Source organism: Danio aesculapii, chromosome 2 (genome assembly GCF_903798145.1).
Source record: "Danio aesculapii chromosome 2, fDanAes4.1, whole genome shotgun sequence".
Taxonomy (NCBI): domain Eukaryota; kingdom Metazoa; phylum Chordata; class Actinopteri; order Cypriniformes; family Danionidae; genus Danio; species Danio aesculapii.
Window position 1 is genome coordinate 12,392,901 of NC_079436.1, and position 21,185 is coordinate 12,414,085.

Sequence of the window (21,185 nt, forward strand, 5' to 3'; positions counted from 1 at the left end):
GTTAACACCACAGCCTACCTGAGAATTGTTGCAGACCCTGTTAATCTCTACATGACCACAGTGTACCCATCTTCTGATGGCTACTTCCAGCAGGATAACGCGCCATGTCATAAAGCGTGAATCATTTCAGACTGATTTCTTGAACATGACAGTGAGTTCACTGTACTCAGTAACCAGAATTTGGGATGTGGTGGAACGGGAGGTTCCCATCATGGATGTGCAGCCAACAAATCTGCAGCAACTGCATGATGCTATCATGTCAATATGAACCAAAATATAGTGTAGGTAATAGTAAAGTGTACCAAATAAAGTGGCTGGTGAGTGTGTATATATATATATATATATATATATATATATATATATATATATATATATATATATATATATATATATATATATATATATATATATATATATATATATATTTATATATAGTGTTTTTTTTTTTGTTTCTTTCTTTTTTTTTTTTTTCTATTTTGTTTCTTGATATTAGTTCCAGTTTTGGCTTTGATACTGACTACTCTAATGTATATGCAAAAAAAATATTATCATATAGCACATGGAATATATTAATTTAAAAGAGCAATCTGTGAGGGATGAACTCTTATGCTGAGCACATATGAAACTCATCTAAGATGCTTAATGTTTACTATCACCAAAAATGAATTAAACTTACAAACAAACAACATAAACTAAACTAATGTGTTTCTTTAAACCAAGACTTGTAAAAACACACACACACACAAAAAAAACACATGGTCACATGGTCACACATTTTAGAAACTGATCTGTCACTAATGTAATGTGTAACTTTTTTGTATTTAGCTTGTAGGAAACAGTGTGGGGTGAGTGTGAAGAAATGACCTGTTCTGTTCCTCTAGTTTCGCAAGTAGCTTCATCTCATCTGTGCTGAGTTCAGATCCCGGTGAAGAGGAAACAGTCAAAGAGTCCATCTCTAATACTCAGAGTCTTACAACCATCTCCAACAAGCTACAAATATCATTTAAAATGGCAGAGACAGACAAAATGCATAGTCGTGAAGATTTCTGGTTATGGAAACATATATAAGAATGTGATTGTCTGTTTATATGTGATGGAAAGTTGAAGGAATTATCCTCATTATCACGAAAAGTGGAATTTCTTACCAGTCTGCAGGACTCCTGTCATTTGTGGGTGTAATGACTCCACAAAATTGCTCTGGTCTCTGTCAAACTTATTCCTGTGACATTAGCCGTCATACCTGGTTCTTCCATTTAACAAAGGAAAAAACTACAATAGAATCACATGCTGCTTTATAACAAAGTCTCACAGGCTGGTCAAAGTTCCTCAAAATAACAGCTCTGCCCGTGACTCAGGAGCTTGTTTTTAAAAGTGACCCTAACCGAGTGAACAACTTCCTCTTACAACTTCTCACTCTTTTTAGCTGACAAATATGGATCCGTGATAACATTCACCTGGGGGACTTTAACCAGTTTAACTGCAAAGAGAAGCAACTGCACGGTTCATTTCATGCTGTGCTGCATTGAGACAAATATTAACAGACAAGCTAAAGCATAAATCATTTACTGATACCAAAAGGAAAGTTTTTTTACCTCAACAGAGCTGTGTTTCGACGCTAACTTGAACTTTTATTCTTATCACACACCCTATTTTTAAGGAAGTTGACAAATTAACATAGCTTGTTTACAACTCTACAACTCTCTCTCTTGCTCTCTCTCTTACCATACATTTATTTTACTACTCATCTAAGATTAATAATCCTTCATGATTGTAACTAATGCATATTCACTTGTTATCTTCTGTGTTTATCTGTGTTTGGCCCTCATAAGCGATTACTGACATTGCAACTTGTGAATACTTGCAATCAGTTTGTTAGCACTATCATGGTTTCCGGTATATTTTTAAGATGTAAAGTTTGAATCATTGTGAAAATGAAGCTGATTTTATTAGTCAATACATTAAATAAGCATACCTCCTTAATGAATGACAAATAAAGTGATTGAAATGGACTGGAAAAGCTTTTTTTTTTAAATAAAACCTTTACAATTAGAAAGTTTGACAGTTCTTTTTCACAAAGGAAGTGCCTCTTTATTCAGTTTCTTTTGAATTAATGAATAAAATACAGTGTTGACCAGAAAGTATTCACAGTGCTTTACTTTTTCCCCTTAATCTTTAGCGTTAAATACTTATTTTTTGCACTATAACTGTAAAAACATCAAGCCAACATCAGTTTTTGTCTTGATGAACATCTGCTTATTTATAAATTCATTTTGACGCTGTAGGCAAAAACACATTTTTTCATGCACGTTCAACTTTGAGATTTTAGTATTTTGGTTTTTGTAAAAAAAAAAAGCATTCAACATACACTTTTAAGTGTTTCTTGATGTGTTATTGCACTAAATAACCGGATTACTGTGACACATGAAAAGAGAAACAACTTGTAATTATGAAAAAAGAACCGCTACAATAACTGCAATAACATTAACAGACCTAACCGCGGGACACAATCTCGAAATTGTGTGATATTTGGCATCTCTGTCAAGGGTTGCATGCTGAATGTGCTGTTATAGCCTGGAAAACAAATGTTGCCAAAGCTTCGAGAAAATCAATTTGTTACTTTTATCCCACATTACTTTCATCCCCAACCTTGTTTCAGAATTATATTGAGTGATTAAATGAGATGCCCTAATTACCTCTGTAAAATCCCATATGTCAAAAACGAATCTAATGTTCAGATTTTTAGATATTAATGTACACAAATTAGCATACAATTAATAAAATAATGCCTCATTTCCATATTTAAAATAAACAGGTTAGAAAATGTGTAAAAGGTCTACAAAAAGTTTGCAATATGCAATTTAATCAGCAGGAAGTATGGTGATTTTTGTTTTTACACTATTTTCTGTCTTAAAGAATAACATTAATGCAGACAAAATTTTCTTTTTCCTATTATCGAAGTCAATGGCAATTCTAACATTCTTCAAAATATTTTCTTTTGTGTATAACAAAAAATAATCTAATAAAGTATTCCATTTTAATAAGCTATATGCACAGCTAGTGTTTCTCCGATACTGATAAACTTCCGGTGAATGGTAATGTGAGTTTTTTAAATTGTATACGATTCCTTTTACAACATCGATGTTGTAATGTCATTAAAATACAATCAGTTAAACAGACTTTAGTATTCATTTAGCTGTTCAAGCATAAAACAAGATGAAAAGCTGTTTTCACACGTGTGCCGTCAGGATTAGCAGGCTAGCACAGAAACTCCATTGAATATACTGGGGTAAAATAAATGTTTATATTAGGGTATATGCCGAGCTAGTGTTGTTCCCATGCAGATAAACGTCCGGTGACCTGTTATTATTATTAGTGTTTCCTCCAAGACGTTAGGGGCGCACGACTTTTATCTCCGCGTGCTTTGTATTTCCGGTCACGGCGCTGCATGAACTTCCTTTTCTCAGTGCAGCGGGAGCAGTATCGGAGTCTGAAGAGTTCAGTCTCCTAACCTAAAGGAGAACAAACGATCACAAAATGGTCAGTAAATCCCCAAAATACGCCGTTCTGCTCGTTACATTCCCTCATCAACTATTTCAGCTCGATTCCCATGACAGATGAACACTGGAAGCGACTGGATGGTGTTAGATTCAATCGACCGTCTAGTCGCTGTGCAAACGTCAAAGGCACATTTCCCTCAATAGCTCCCGATGTTGATTTAGAAAGCTTGAAAAATAAATGCGTCCCTTTAGAAGATGTTTATAAGTGTGCCTTATATTTGTTATTCGTAGGTATTTATGTTTGCTGTCGCAGGTGTTCATTGTTGTCATGAGTTTGGCTGATATAGAGGAAATTTCACTTTGACTTTCCTGTTTGTCAACAGTTTAACTCACAATAAAATTGTTTGTCTCAGGGTTTCGTTAAGGTTGTTAAGAACAAGTCGTATTTCAGGAGATACCAGGTGAAGTTCAGGAGAAGGAGAGGTATGTCGACGTGTTTTCTTATCGTTTGTTAAAGATGTTATCAACTGTCAAAATGAAATGGCTTGTGTTTGAGTAAATAAAACCAAAAATAATTCAAGTTAATTGTCTGTCTTGGCCTGACTGTATTTTTAGTTGTTTTATCTGGTCAGACGTGTTTCTGTGGGTCTTAAAAAAGTCTTAATTCCTCCTACAAAGTAAGCCTGTAAAAAAGTCTTGCATTCATAAAGTTTTCACTTAAACCAATTTTCACTCAAAAACCGACTATTTTTTAAATATTTGTTTCCCAATACAAATATCTCAACATCACGTCAAAATGCATTAACCTGAGATGGAAAATGAATGCAGCTAAACGGTTTTTGAGAGACTGAAAAAAAATGAGTGTTTAAAATATGATTGTCAATGCACTAAAAATGACTGGTATTTTAGTTTTAATTATACACTTAATTTTCATCAGTTTAACGAATGTTATGGCTGCTTTTTAATTTCTGTTTTCGTAGTAAAAACAAATAGATCTTGATTTAGGAATCTTTGGACATTTGCAGTAGAAACGAGACATCCTAAGCTATTCTTTTATCATTAAAAAAAGTCATTGAGATCTAGTGGTGTAAGGAATCACAAATCTCACAGTTCGGATCAAGTTATGGTATTTTAGTCATGGATTGAACCACTTTTCGGATCAGCCAAATAGGGAGGGAGACAAATGCAATTTGCTTTCCATTTATTACAAAAACAGTACTGCAAGAAACTTTTGGTTTTAACAAACAGAACTTAGAACCTGTAATTTCATTTAAAATAAAATGGAAAGTAATAAAAGTATAAAAATTGTGAAATTCAGTACTGTGAAAAATTCAGTTACCACTGTTGCTGATAATGCAAAATGTTTAAATCTAACATAATTTGTACAACACATTTATATTAAGTCTCATTTTCAATAAAGGATTCAGTTATTCACTCATAAAACTTTGTTTCATTGCTAGATGCATTTTTTTAAGAATTATTCAGTGGCATATTTTTGATGGCCACCTATTGGTTAAATAATGTAATAGCTGCCTACAACTTTCATTTTTGAGTGGCATGGTTAAATGCACATGACAGTGATTACCACACCATAAAATCAGTGGTTAAATTTAAACTATAAATAGTTATCCCAGTACTTCTGTGTTATTTGACTGTTTGTAACTTCATAACGAACTCAAAAGACTAAAAATTCAATCTCTTTTTTTAATTTTTGCGTTTTCAGATTCGAATGCAGCAATTCGAAGGATTAATAAACACATGCAAATCACTAGGGCTGCAACAAGGAATCAATTAAATCAGTTAAAATCTATTACTAAAAGTGTTGGGAACTTATTTCATAATCGGTTCATGGTGTCGCGTGATGCGGAGACGTTTGCTTATAAAAAAAAAAAACTTTAGTTGAGTACGAGGCGGAGTGAAGCACTCTGCCTCTCTCGCGCACTGATTCCAGCTGAGTTTGGCACCTCATAGACAGGACGGAGCACAAAAAAAATGACCAGAGGTCACGTTAGAGGAAAGATATATAGTGAGGAAGGGAGCAACAGCAGGGTAAATCACTACAGAATCCTGCTTTTGTTCCATTTTGAAATATAATGTCCCTGGTGCTGGTGTTTACTTGTTATCCAGCTTTGGCAAGCATGACGTGAAAAATTCAAACTGAGCTTTGGCTCGTTGGCTTGCACTGAGCCAGAGAAAGACATGTCATTTTATCACAATTATGCAGCGTTTTTAACCACTCAATGCTTATTTTATGTTTAAGATATGTAAATACATATAAGTACTAGTAAAACAATACATTTAGAGTTGGTAAAACACACAAGAAAGTCTATGGAAGTCTTACAATCCATTCAAATATAATTTGCCGATGTGTATTATTCATATCAGTTACACGTATTGAAAGTAACAGTAAAGTTCAATCTATTCTTCTCCCAGCTTGCTTGCATGCATTTTGGGAGTAACTGGTGAATTTACGTGCTGAATCCTGCGTGTTCTGCTTTTATGAATGAGGCATACGACCGGACGCAAGTAAACATGGTGATGCCCCGTCTCACGTTATAGATCACGATCAAGATCATTTATACATCTTTTAAACAACAAAACACACACATTTTTGTGAATTGGAATATCAAGTAGTTGATGACATGATGAGCAAGTGTGTGAATATTTTGTGTTAAAACGGAAAGGCATAGTAAAACGGATACATCTGTCATACAGCGCTAGTGTGGCTGCGGTGTCTCACATGACAAACATGACACCTCGCCACGGAAACATTAAGGATGAGCATTCTAAAATAATGAGCACCTAACAAAACTCACTCCCGGGGCCAGATAGAATATATTAAACTCACCAGTGAAAGGGTAAAGCAACAGTGGTATAGTTAGTTTGCATTGCAAGACTAAAGCTTTTCTTACTTAGTAATTTCGTCTCGTTTCCAGTCCAAACATCTAAAAAATCTTAAATCAAGACTAGACAAGAAAAATAGCATGAGAAAATGAAGTGACGCTTAAAACTTCTGTTTGAGATTATATTTCATTAAGATTATTTTTCTTACCCCAATGGCAAATAATGTTTCTTGTTTTAAGCAAACGATCACTTAATTTTGAGGGTTTTTTTTTTTCTTCTAAAAACAAGACATAATTTCTTATGCTATTTCATGTGTCTAGTACAGGGGTCACCAATCACGGTCCTGGAGGGCCGGTGTCCCTGCAGGGTTTAGCTCCAACTTGCCTCAACACACCTGCTTGATTGTTTCAAAAATACCTAGTAAGACCTTGATTAGCTCGTTCAGGTGTGTTTGATTAGGGTTGGAGCTAAAATCTGAAGGACACCGGCCCTCCAGGAACAAGTTTGGTGACCCCTGGTCTAGTATGTATCTTGATTTAAGATTTTTTTTAATATTTGAATTGAAAATAGGACAACACTCATTTTTAATTTTATTATTATTACTATTATTATTATTATTATATAATAATAGCTCAGGGATGTTCAAGGACAACATGTGTGCATTTTCTAAAGATTTTAGCTGTTTTTGAATAAAGGGTTGGAAATGAATGCTTTTCTTTTTAATACGATCAATCGAAAAAATAATCGACAGATTATTCAATTATTAAAATAATTGCAGCCCTACAAATCACCATCATTTATAATTTATTTTACATGGGTGTTGAGATCCTGATCCTGATTAATCGTGCAGCTTACACTAAATGCATTAATGCAGGCTTAACAAGTAGTGACAGAAAACACCTTTAATAACATAAGAAACTCACCACATCCTGAATACCACAACACTTCAGTCATCATTATATTTTACAGGAAATATGCTTTCATACATGTGATTTGAATGATTGTTACAAATTTAGGATTAATCAACCAGTAAAAAAATTTATTAATCTGCGGGTCATGTGTGTTCTGAACCATAGGTTGTGATCCGTACGAATCCTAGATCAACAGTGATCCGTTACACCCCTTTTGAGATATATGTTGATCGTTTTTCTTTACAATTATAAATTTTTTATTACTTGCTCCTAACAAATTACTTCAAATAATTTTTACATTTACCTCCGTAAAGTAGTGATGGCTGCTTTTTTAATCACAGCTTCACGAAGCTTCGAAACTCTGAAGTGTTTTGTTTTTAATCAATGATTCAAAGCATGTATCTATTTGGATTGAGGTAAAGTTGGATTTACATTCCCATATTCATTCATTTAACGGTCCCTATATTGTTTACCACGCTAATTTGAATATTGGGTCTGAAATTGCATGCAAGTATGAATATTTAATTGACAGTGAACAATGTTATCAGTCATTGGCTCTAAATATGATTTCCCTATTTAGAATTTGCAAATAATACTTTTTCTGAAATTATATTATTAAGGAAAAAGCCTGAATGTGCGAATATAAAACCAACTTTATCTCAATTCTTTTTGACAAGGTCACGTAAGTCCAGTAAACAACTTTATTAAGTCATTATAAAATCTATGGTTTTTCTCTTAATTGATTTAGTAGTGTTTTTATACCTGATATCAGATCAGTTTTTTGAGTTTGTGGATATTTTAACAAGACATTTGTAAAATGAAAAGGAAAAATAGTAGTTAGACTCTTGTCCCATTTAGCAGAGCCCAGAATGGAACAAACGATACAAACCTTGACAATTCTTCATTTTATGCAGACTCTTAATATTTAATTATAATAGATAAGATATAAATAGGCCCACACGGAATCTGCGCACGCAGATTTCCACAGATTTTTTGCCCATCATTGTTTCTGTTTATTTACTTGTGTAAATGTGTGTAAATTTATATTCATCCAGTTTTTCCAATTAATTTCAGTATGATTATTGACTAATATGAACATATTCATATAATGTATTTACAATACAGTTTGTAAAGTAATATTTTCTTTCTTTTAGTGGAGATATTATATAGAAGACTTGCTTTGTTTACCAAATAAAGTGGATCTAATTTGCATTGTAAACATTAAATACAAGTTAAAAAGGTATTCATATTTTATTTCGTATATTAAGGTTTTAGTTATGAAACTCCCAAACTCATTCTGCATAAATCCACAGATTTTTAACACAATTGTGCACAGAAATAGCAAAAAATGTTTGCAGATTCCGTCTGGCCCTAGATTTAAGTTATATAATAAGTCATAATTTCATTAATCCAAGTTTTGCCTAGTTTTTGTTGCATTTACATGGTTTAAACCAGCGGCTGCTCCAGTATGTGGTAATCTGAATCTGAACGTTTCAAAACTGAATCATTCTGCAAAGCAATTGGTTCAGTTGTTTAAAAGCTTTGAAAAGCTTAGTTTCTCCCATCAATACCATAAAGCCAGCAGAAACCCTAAAGCCACATTGGTAGACCAGCAAAAAAAATCTTATGATGACGATTATTATTATTATTATTATTATTAACTGTTTTCTAACATGATTGTTTCAGAGGGGAAAACTGACTACTTTGCCCGTAAGCGCCTTGTCATCCAGGATAAGAACAAGTACAACACACCGAAGTACAGGATGATCATTCGGTTCTCCAACAGGGATATTGTTTGCCAGGTATGAACTTCCTCTGTGTCATCATTACCCGCATTTCTGAATTATATAACTGAATGTATCAGTAAAATTGATTTCTTTCTCTCTGTCAGATCGCATATGCCAAAATTGAAGGCGACGCGATCGTCTGCGCTGCTTACTCTCACGAGTTGCCAAAATATGGCATTGCTTGTGGACTGACCAACTACGCTGCGGCCTACTGCACCGGTTTACTGTGTGCACGCAGGGTAAAATTACTTGATATTTTCCATGGTCATCTTTCAGTGCAATTTAAATCTCAAGAGTAGGGTGAAACTTAGACTTGTTTTCTGCTTTCAGCTGCTGAATAAGTTTGGTCTGGATAAGGTCTACGAAGGCCAGGTTGAGGTGACGGGCGACGAGTTTAATGTGGAAAGCATTGATGGCCAGCCAGGGGCTTTTTCTTGCTACCTGGATGCTGGTCTGACCAGAACCACCACAGGGAACAAGGTGTTTGGAGCTCTTAAAGGAGCAGTGGATGGAGGACTGTCCATCCCTCACAGGTCAGTCCATATGGTGAATAGCATGTATAGTAGCCAACCTTTGAAATGAATCAATAGATTTAACTACATAAAAACGTAGATTTAACTACATAAAAAAAATATTTGATTAAATATTTTGATCCACTTAAAATGTTGATTGTACAAATGTATATATACTAAAATAAACCGATAATATATTTTTTTTACCTAGTTAGATCTAATTCAGGCTAAATTAAACTGTCAGGGTGCAAACATTTCTACTTTAAAACACGTATGGGATGTAATGATTGGCTCAACGCACGATTTGATAGGATACACATTGCTACCAAAATAATTTTAGATCCATTTAGAAATGAACAAGTGCCTTTTTATTATTTCTCATATGCTGCACATCTTTGTGAAGTAAAAAATATATATTTTGTCTAATAATTTTGTCAATTTTATGACAAATTGAAAATAAAATAGAAAAAGGCTGAACTGATAGATATTGGTAGAACTGGTAGATATTCAGCATAGTGTCACCAGGAAAAATAGTGGATTTTTTTTAATCACATATTAAAGTCAAATATTTTATTTATTCGTTTGTTTGTGTTTTTTTCATTGTATATTTATTAATGACATTTTTTTCCATTAAAATTGCCATTATTGCTGACCTAACATTAAATAAAAAGATGATGCGGGCCGACACTCGTCTGTGCTTTAAACTATCTGCTGCAGATTCTTCACTGCTATTGGGCATTTTAAGTGAGTTTGGAGTACACACAATGGGTCTCATTCACTAAACATGCATAAGCACACATTTTCATCTGAAATGTGCGTACAGACGTTTTCATGAATAATTAATGCTTCATTAAAACTTATTAAATCACTCTAAATGCATTTTAAAAAAAATTCAAGAACAGTTTGTACCAAACGTATGCAATCATGTATGCCTGGGGCTTTATAAGCATGAATGAATAATTCTATATCTAGTTGGGTTATTGGGGAATGGGGTCGAAAAAGAACTAGACATTAAAAATCAATAATACAGCCCAACTAGAGGTCCAAATATATAAATTGGTAACACTTTATTTTGATGGTCCATTTGAGTATTAGCAGACTGTCTGCTTAATATCTGTTAATACTGCTGCTACACAGACATTTAACTGACTATAAGAAACTTTCCAAGTACATGTCAACTTACACTAACTCTAACCCCAACCTAACAGTCTACTTATAATCTAATGAGAAGTAGTCGGCATGTAGATGCAATGTAACTTAAATTCAACAAACGGACCATCAAAATAAAGTGTGACCTATAAATTTGCTTTAATAAACTTTATCGAGTCCACGGATAGTTTGCTGAGTGACGAATGGCTGTTCATTCACTTTAGATTGTCCTTAGGGATTTATGCTGCTTTTTTAAAATTGCTTCAACCTCCGAAGGCAAAGCCTCATGTTTATTATTGTTAAAGTTCTTTTTCTGTCTTTTGTTTCGTGCTGTAATTGTCTTTCTCTGGATGAGTGCTGCTTTGGGGGATGCCCTTGGATCTGGTTTGGGCTTATATTATGCTAATGGATGTTTTGGGATTAGGTGTTTTTGTGAGAAGCTAAAATGTGCATATAAATGTGAAAAATGCAAAATTATTAGTGAATGAGACCCACTGCTGTTCAGATTGTGCATTGCCATTCATTTAGTATCTCATGCGATTTGAATAGGTTAGACATTTAAATGCTGCACCATTTAGTGAAAAGATCTAATTACGATTTATCTGATCAAATTTGCAATATAATATGTAATTTACTATAATTTCATAAAAGAGCTACAGGTTTGATGTAGTGGTTTTAACCGCACCAAAGAAAGACCAAGCATAAATAATCACAAAGTACATTACACTATGCTACTGTTTATTTAAAACAATTTTTTTTTTAGAAAATAACTACAGTATTTTAAATTCGGTTAAATTAATTCTATAAAACATCTTATATATAGACAAAACCTTTATTTATAACATCTAAAACCTTTAGATTGTCACATTTTTTCGCATAAATTTTGACATTCTCGGTGCTTGGCTTTCCATACACAATTTTAGATTTTTCTTCACAGCACAAGACCTCTTGTTTTAAAATGTATAATTTATAAATATATTTCATGTAATATTTTATATGAGCATTATGGATGTGACATTTGCAGTAAAATCTCAAAACATAAATTCACATAGAAAGTATATGTTAACATTATATTGAAACATCTGTTTATATTTTCCAAAACAGCTAACCACAGAGTTATGGGAGCAGAACATTTTTTTATATTTCAAATCTGGAAAATAAACATGCGTTATGGATGTGATGAAAAAAGTGCGAGTTTACAGTATACAACATACTTTGTAGAAATTCTGTGAATTAAACTGCACAACCTGAAAGAAACAATGCTAATCAAAAGGATAAGTGTTGGCAGTCTATAAAACAAAAATTATTGATTTTATTTGATTTTACGTTTTTACATTTATAAGGAAAAAGCTTAATATATGAAAAATATGTGTGACATCTCTCCATTATGGATGTGAAATTGCCACTTGTGTGACTTTTGTAAATCAATATAATTGGTTGAAAACACTGAAAGGAACTTTTTAAAATATTTTTAAAGCACTATAAAATACAAGCCTACACAAAAAAACGAAGAAGCGGTTTTGCTATTTTAGCGAATAGGTCATTTTTTTAATGGCAAGAATGACATTTGCATGGAGTTGCTCATATATATTTAATACAAGCAGTCAGATATATAAACTGTACCTTTAATTTTACCTGCTCAAAGAAAATACTTTTTAAATATATCAAACAACACTCAAGTACAAGCACAGAGGACAACATGAGCATTTACAGCAAATAAACTAATGTAAATATTATCCTGCTGGCTTTTTGAGCGTTGTCCAGTGAGTTCTTAAATGCCTATGATTGGTCATTGTGTTCACGCGCTCAACAAAATGGGTTGCTATTGGCTCTAAACTGGCATTATTGACTGATGAGTGACGTGGATACAGAAAAACGGCTGCAGTTACAGTCTATGGGCATAATAATGCATGGTTATCACAGCTGATGAATCCACAAGTATCGCTTTAACCTCCCTCACCATAGTAATAATTGAAATAATCACAGCTTTTGCGATTTGAAAATAAATTGTCTAAAAACGATTTATCGTGCCTGATTTCCAACATTAGTATTTATTTCCAGCTCTGATGCACTTGGTTTATCTTTGTAGCCAATAGCATGATGATACTAACTAGGGAGATGGATACAATAATAGAAAGAGCCCATCTGATTGACCTATTCATGCAAAACAAATGCTTGGTACCAAAAATGTTTTTGATCTCGTTGTGATACTTTTATATACTGATTTTTAGATATTTTGTGCGTTCCTAATGCATACTGGGTTGAGCAATTTTTTTAAATGAAAGCATTAAATATTTTCCTAAAAATATTCTTTACCTCTATTGATGATCTGAAGTCACTAATAAGTAATTAGATCACTAGCAGAGGAGGGTCTAACATTTCTCTTTAAATAGTGTTTTAATGGGACTCTTTTGACCACAATTTTGGATCCACTTTAATATTCCAAAATGAGACTATTAAAAGCATTATTGAGAACAGCAGCCTTTCTGCTCTGAACAAATACAATTTGGTGGAAAAACATAAAATACACAGGTTCATACTCCAATAGTGATGACCCTATTGTAGTGTTTGTCTCTAATACATAAAATGATAGACATGAAATTGATTAATACAATTTTTTCTGCAATATTTTTTTCTTTTTTATCTTTGTCATGTAAGTCAAATGAGCAAATGAAGTGTGCTGTTTTGTCCAATAACTTAATTGTCATTTAATAGAAATTGTAACTTTCTTTCTCAGCACAAAGCGGTTCCCGGGCTACGACTCTGAAAGCAAGGAGTTCAATGCGGAGGTGCACAGGAAGCACATCTTGGGCCTGAACGTGTCTGAGTACATGAGCCTTCTGATGGAGGAGGATGAGGAACTGTACAAGAAACAGTTCTCCCGCTTCATCAAGAATGGCGTCACACCTGAATCTGTAAGAAAGCTCTTCACTGCCTCACTGCTAACATATGCCTGCTTTTGGTTTAGAATGAAATCATCATAAATTTAATTGGTTTAAAAGGACTGATTTTATTTATTCACCTCATTTATTTTCATTTAGTTTTTTTCCTCTCATTTTGATTACTGCAAATTGAATGTTTTTAATTTAATTATAGCCAAGTAGCCAATCATAGCCAATGCCTTAGTTGAGGACGCGTTTGTTAACAGGGTAAACGTTTGCTTCTGTACAGAGATACTGTATTTTATTCTGTATTTTTTTTCATAAAAAACATTAAAATTGTTAATCATTAGAATAAATTCACCACATTAAATATGACATCACATAAACATTTTTTTGGTTCAGTTGTTTTCAAATACACAGATTGCTACGCTTTACTTTAAAGTCTACGTGCAGCAGAAGTCGCTGAGACTTTTATTTCAGTATGTTGATGTACTTCCATCTGAAAGGGAATATTGAGTAGGGGCGGAGCTTTCTTTTTGCACATCATTTACTTCTAGCAAATTAACAGTAAGAGGGGTGTGGTTTAGAATATGGCTGAATCCGTAAAACTGACATCATCAGAGAAGAACCATCTCTTTAAACGTGGAAGAAAATGGTCTGATTTTGATTGAAGATTACCAAAACAAACTTCTTTTTTTCAGTGGATTTGCACAGATTAATTGTTCACCTAAAGAATATCAATGTGAGCTAGCAAAATAAACTTTGTAAATTTTGAATTCATACAGACTTTAACATTTTTTAGTTGAATTATTGTCTGTTGTGTAGTATTGTAAACTGTTGATTTGTCCTACTTCCACCTGACATTTTCCACCGACTTTTTACATGATCATCTGGTTCCTGCAGATTGAAGAGATGTACAAGAAGGCTCATGCTTCTATCCGTGAGAACCCTGTTCATGAGAGGAAGCCCAAGAGAGAAGTCAAGAAGAAGAGGTGCGTTCTCAAGCTTTATTATTATTTCTTATAGCTGGAAGTCATAGAATTGATATTGGCATGAGACTTGACAGTGTCTGCCTCATTTTGATCTGATGGCAAAATCTGAAGATGATGCAGATATACTTTAGTGGCAGCTTATTTTTGGAGTTGCATGTCAAATATTGATGTTTCCTCTCTTTTATAACCTAGTGTCAAGTCAAAAAGTTAGGACACCCTATGAAATTTAGATTTTTTTCAATGGCAAAACATAAAAACTGATCTGATCTTTGGCAGGTCTTAACATTTGGAAAATTTGTTTATGCAACAAGACATTGATCATAAACATTGCAGCAAATTTACAAAAATAAGCGCCACCAAAAACACTCCAAAACTTGTCCAGAATAATCTGAGAGACTGATGAGATCATAAAGAAATGCGATTACCTACAGCCAATGAGAGAGCAGCATCCATTAGTATGGGTATCTGCAGGCCAGCGGGAGGTTGAGGGGAGAAAGTTAAAAGCACTCATTTTCAGTTTTCGCTCGTTTTCAGCTCATTCAGTTTATTTGGACCCAAGAAATGGAGAAAAAACTAGTGTAAATTTGGCTGAAGCACCCATGTCTGTTTGATGTCAATCATAGCTATGTTTCCATCCACCTATTTTTATGTGCATTTTGGAGATAGAATTTTTTTTTTTTTTGCATTTAAAAAAATGGTTGATGGAAACTGCAAGATGCGTAAAATGTTTGAAAATGTGGATAAAAATATATGCACATAACTGAGCAGGATAAACTTTTTATTCCGCAAGAAAAGATGCACATAAACTACGATGGAAACACTTTTACCAAACAAATTCCAGTATGTGCATTAAAAAAGGTCATTTGATTTTGTTGTAAGAGATCATGTGATGATAAAAATATGTGCGAATGGACAAACCAGCAGACTGAGCACATTGTGAAACATCTGAAATGTTGGACTGTCAAGAGCCCCTGTGCTATGTGTGTCTCACATCTTCAAACGCAAACATGCGTTCATTGTGTGTCAGCATTGTCTTCTGAGGTGCATTTATTAAATAAAGAAAAGACTGACACAGCTTCTCCTACCGCAGCAAATTTCGTTTTTACCTTTTGATATTTGGTGCCAGTTAATCAGGAAGTGACGTTTTTGTTCTCTTTGACTACTTGGATGGAAACGCTGCTTTATTCGCACATCTTATATGCGATATCCCAGTTATGCACATATTGCGTCTTTGGTTGGAAGCATAGCTAATAAGGTGTCTTAACCTTTTCACCTGAGTGTATTTAATATCCCGTTTCCACTGAGTGGTACGGTATGGTTCTATGGCCGTTTCCACTGTCAAATGGTGTACGGGACCAAACCATACCATTTTTTAGACGCACAGCTGAACAGTGAGACATCATTCGCTCATGCAACAAGCCAGAATGTAAACAAAGGAACCGGCATGTTTTAAATACACAGCCGAGACATTTCACCGTAATAATATATACATATAACAACGAGCCATGGTCGACCCGAGCTCAAACAAACCTTGTCGTCTTGATGTACAGCCACAAAGCCAAGAAGAACAAATTCTGCTGTGCCCTGTTGTTGTTTTACAAGCAAAACTAAAAGTGCGAGCGGTTTCACTTTGTCCAGAGAGCTCACGATCTCGTCTATATTTGAAATAACAAACTTTTTGAGCTCATATTAATAACGTGCTCATGATCATTGAAGCGCTTTGATATCCGATCCTTTCAGAAAGGAACAAATGCGAGAGTGAAAAAACAAAAGAGAAGCCGTAAAAACAGCAGAAAATGATGCTTTCAGCAACCTAAAACATGAACAAACTGCCCTGTTTAACTATTATCATCACCTTTTGGACTATTGTGAACTCAGAATGATGGAATTGCTCTCTAACAGAGGCTACATGTGCTGCTGAAGATTACAGACAAAGATTAGAGATCTCTTACTGTGGGCTATTTTTGGTGTTGTTTTTGAACCTAAATAAGGACTAAATATATGCTGTGTGTAGTTTTTCTGTAATTGGTAACATATCAGAGACTGTAAGGGTCTGTATGTGTTCATATGTTGCATTTTGTTTATTTTATATAATTGCACATTACAGTAGGCTTTTTCGCACTGTCATTGATCTGCAGTTATAATCAAATTATGTTCATAGAAAAATTAGTAATAAACATTTCTACAGAAGTATTTATGTGTATAAAGTGTCTGTTTTGTGAGAAGTGCTTCTCATGTGATATGTAAGTGACCCGTACAGCTTTATTGTATACATTTCCTTGAGCGAAAATGACATCGTCTGAAACTTTGTCATACACCACACCCACCAAAAGAGTACCATTGGTTCCCTTTTAGCAGTGGAAATGCAAGCCTGATAAAAGTGACCTGTACCGACCCGTTCAGTACCACTCAGTGAAAACGAGCCATTAGTCTGAATAGATTGTGCTATAATCTGTGCGTCTCTTTTCTCATCTGTGTTGCAGGTGGAACCGTGCCAAGCTCACTCTGGCCCAGAGAAAAGACCGCGTGGCCCAGAAAAAGGCCAGTTTCCTCCGGGCTCAGGAAGCTGCTGAAGACGACTGAAGAACTCAAACGTCAACGGCTCCAAAGAAAGTGTGCACCTTTTCCAAATAAATCATTTGGAAAGAATATGGTGTGCTTGTGGTCATTGGTGAAGCACGACATCAAAAACTGTAGATTTGAGAAACACTTTTAATGTGCAAAGTCATGCAATCAACTTTTATAAAAATCTCCGTTTAAAGTCTTAGTCAGCAGCAGTGGGATTTATGAATACACAAAATTGAAGCAGTTCGACAAACAATCAAAAACATCCATTGAAAATGGCTGATCAAAAAACAAAGCACCTCTTCATTTCTTCATTCATTAGTACATTATAATGCGATGGGAGACATTTCATATAGCGTAAGATTGAAATCTATTTTTTTTGTATTTAATAGACATGCCTTAGGACTAAAACTAAAATAACATAAGAAATAAATAATGATCAACGCTGTGAACGATCATGGCTGAGTAGGGCTTTGTTGTTGTAGTAACTCGCAAGACTCCTGTAAACATTTCAACACTTAGCAAAAAAAGATTAATCTGATTAACACTGGTTAATGCAGTAGGTATCACATCTCCATAACATTTTTAATCTAGGTTAAATGGGAAAATCGCCCACAAATCAAAACTCCAAAACTTCTTATAGTTTGTTTTTGTTGAATACAAAAGATAATATTCTGAAGAATGTTTGTAACTGTAGCCAGTTTCTTTCATGGTAGGATAAAAAATAATTAAATTTGAATTTTCTTTGAATTATTTTGTGTTTGACGAATCAATGACGTTTAAACTAGTTTGGCACAACTGACGTTTCAAACGTTAAAAATGCATCAGTATATATTTACATTCACCTAAATTAATAAATGCTGTTAGCTATTGCAATAACTAATAATGTTAACAAATTGAACCTTTTTTTAAAAGTGGTTGGTCTGATCATTTCCGAGAATTGACCCAAGTAAAGTACACACAAGCATCGAACTCAAAATAACACACACTCACTGGCAACATGCATATCAAGGCATTAGTATGTCCATTTCAAAATGGCTCTTTTATGGCTCTTTTTGCTGTGCTCATGTGTGACAAACATTACAATACGAGACTTACACAACCACAGTCAGTGGCGAGTGCCTTCCTTCGCTTTCTATGCTAGCATCCAACAATGGATGCAAAGTTAGCATTACTTGCTCCTTCATAACATCTGAAGGAAGTGTAGAATAAACATGATCATCGATCACTTGTGTATGACGACAAAGCATGAAACGGAAATGTGAACTTCAAAGTTGAGCCTGAGAAATAATTCCTCACACTTTTACGTTTTGTTTCCCCCCCATCAAGAAAGAAAACTTCAGCATCAAAGCCTTTATTTCCAGCAACTTAACCTTCCAGCAGCCATCTTGAAAATGGCCTCAAGTGCTTCAGAAGACATTCAAGAATCTAAATCAGGGGTGCCCAATTTCTATCCTTGAGGGCCAGTGTCCTGCAGATTTTAGCTCCAACTTGCCTCAACACACCTGCAAGGATGTTTCTAGAAAGCCTAGTGAGAGCTTGATTACCTAACCCATGTGTGTCTGATTGGGGTTGGAACTAAACTTTGCAGGACACCGGCCCTCCAGGACTGAGTTTGGGCACCCCTGATCTAAATGTTTCCCACCCTGGCTTCTCTTCAGGAGTCAGTGGTGTGTGAGATTTGTTTCCACAGCAGGGTCTTGAGGTTGTTGAGGATGAGCGAGTGCTCCATTTCCATCTGCTCGGCCGAACCCTTGAGAGCCATGCAGGCGTACAGCTGCTTCTCCAGCTCTTCCTGCAGATGGAACGGAGCTCCTCGTAGGAGGTAATCCTTCATTGCTCCGCAGGCCCGTGCCAAATTGGGCTGAGCCACCTCAGCTGTGCAGCGCTGTTCTGAAAGGTCGCATGAAGTCCTACAGTCTGCACCGTACACGCAGTCCTCATGGTCCTTACAGCGCTGGAGGATCATGGCCTGTTTGAAGGCCTCCTCAGCTACTACACGCCGACCGTCCACTAGCCTGAGGTCGTGGCGGTCAGTGTAACCAAACGAACTGGCTCTCATGTCGCACATTAAGAAGCTTCCAAAGGTACCGTGAAATATGTCTTCTATAAGTTCCAGCAAGCCGATGAAGATTTTGGCCTTGCGGGGCCAGGATGGTGTGAACCACTGGTCCATGCTTCGCCGCATACCCGTGGGGATCCACAGATCCATGGGCCATGGCAAGGTGATGCCAAACAGTGGAGCATGAGGAACCCGCTCCACCACGTACAGGTCCCCACAGAAGCCCAGCAGTTTAGGTGTGTGCTCTCGGCCCTGGAGCACCACTGCCAGCAGAACCTCGTTGAGCTGCAGTAAAGCCCAAGCAGACTTGGCCTCCGGGAGAGAGATGTGGCCGTCTTTGTTGCTGTCGGCCACTGAAAGAATCAGACTAACCAAACTGGACAGGTTAGCTTGCTCTCCAACTTTTGCCTGTGGGAACCAAAACAAGGAAGTGAGTGTGAATTATGACATTTGTAAACATTCAGCAATTTATGTTCAAGTGATTTCAGCCTATAAGGGTTCTTTTACACCAGAACTGCTGATTTTATCTGTTACACAATACGACATGCAGTGAAATGCTTATCATTTGGACATCAAAGTATGATTCATTTGAATGCTAATTATGTTTTCCCAGACTGATGTCTGATACTGATGAATTGAATCCAACTTCAATACAGTTTGCAGTGGAAAGTGCTAAATCGGGGCGCAAACCACTAACCATGGCAGCTGACAATTTGCCATATTAATGTTTCTTGAGCCAGACTTAAACTGCAACAAGAGTGATCTGCGTACCCCATGATGAAAACCTTGCGCGTAGCTGACGCCATTGTAAGCATTTATGCTTCTATGGCCCCCGTTACACTGCCAGGTAAGTGTGACCCAATTCTGATTTTTTGCACATATGTGACAGATCGGATCTTTTAGATGACCATGTAAACACGAAAAAAAACATGCTTTCGAATATTCAGAGATAGGTTTTAGGCCTTCATATGTGAAAATAAATCAGATATGCGACAATGCAACTATCATGTAAACAGGCAGATCGGATTTATTAAGGCATTTCGTTTTGTACATCATTAAACTTGCGACATTGTGGTACTTCTCTGCAGTGTAATGATGTAGAAGGAAGAGCGTGTGTGGAGACGCCGACGCGGTAAATAACATCAACAGAGGAAACATGGAGGAGGAAAGTGGTCAGTAGTCACAATTTGCTCCTAACAGACCTGAGATCTCTTTTGTACCCTCAAATTCCTCTGAATGGTGGAGGACACTATATATAAACCATAGGCGCAAGCTGCGATGACGGCCCTTTCCCCTTCCCCTCAATACATTTTAAAGTTGGGCGAATTTCGCATATTTTGCAGAGCTGAAAACGAGACAATTTCTTCCATCGTGGCTAGTGTGGCGCAGATGCTAGAATCCGCCTTTACGCATACACGACGTCATAAATTGTGTGGCAAGTGTAAACACATGAATTGGATATGCGTCACAATTAAAGGAACGTCTAAACGGACTGGCAAAAAAATGAGATCCAGGCAAAAAATTGGAATAGGGCATCAAGACCTGACAGTGTAAACATGGTCTATGTTCTGTCTGTGCAGCTCTGCAATAACACTTAAGAAACGCTAGTGGGGATTAGGGTTTATATGTTCCTATGTACTAAGTTTATTTGGCTGTATTTTGGCTTTACGCCAGAAAAACTTGGTATGCTACTGTAGCAGTGGCACAAACTTGCACTCATTCAAGGAAGAAATCATAAAATTAACACAAAACTAAAGTATCCAAATATCTTCATGGGACACTTGTTAAACACTTGCTCCACTCATATGGCTCTCAGCACCACTCATGCTCATCGTCACTACCAAGGCGTCCAATCAAAGATTTCTGGATCATTGTGACTTGTACTTGTTACATTTTTTGAGAGATGTGCATCAAGGAGCAGCCATGATATAATGGTTAGAACAGGGCTGCCCTAACTTGGTGCTGGAGTCTTGCATATTTTAGT

The 21,185-nt window shown here is 35.6% G+C and overlaps 3 protein-coding genes across 4 annotated transcripts in view; 1 reads left to right on the forward strand and 2 right to left on the reverse strand.

Annotated features, from left to right (window-relative positions):
- evi5a (ecotropic viral integration site 5a) overlaps positions 1-985 on the reverse strand; it is a 49,449-nt gene extending 48,464 nt beyond the window's left edge. For both annotated transcript variants that reach the window (XM_056473020.1, XM_056473012.1), the window contains exon 1: positions 865-985. In XM_056473020.1, the coding sequence (XP_056328995.1) occupies positions 865-953 (89 nt within the window). In that variant the 5' untranslated portion in view covers positions 954-985. The remainder of the gene's footprint in view (positions 1-864) is intronic.
- A 2,446-nt stretch (positions 986-3,431) lies between these two features.
- rpl5a (ribosomal protein L5a) lies at positions 3,432-17,223 on the forward strand. Its single transcript, XM_056473056.1, has 8 exons — positions 3,432-3,537; positions 3,911-3,980; positions 8,939-9,054; positions 9,144-9,278; positions 9,370-9,572; positions 13,438-13,615; positions 14,486-14,574; positions 17,058-17,223. The coding sequence occupies exons 1-8, from the start codon at positions 3,535-3,537 to the stop codon at positions 17,155-17,157; spliced, it is 894 nt and encodes a 297-aa protein (XP_056329031.1). The 5' UTR covers positions 3,432-3,534; the 3' UTR covers positions 17,158-17,223.
- A 45-nt stretch (positions 17,224-17,268) lies between these two features.
- dipk1aa (divergent protein kinase domain 1Aa) overlaps positions 17,269-21,185 on the reverse strand; it is a 40,468-nt gene continuing 36,551 nt past the window's right edge. The window contains exon 5 of the mRNA XM_056473045.1: positions 17,269-19,609. Coding sequence (XP_056329020.1) covers positions 18,797-19,609 — 813 coding nt within the window. The 3' untranslated portion in view covers positions 17,269-18,796. The remainder of the gene's footprint in view (positions 19,610-21,185) is intronic.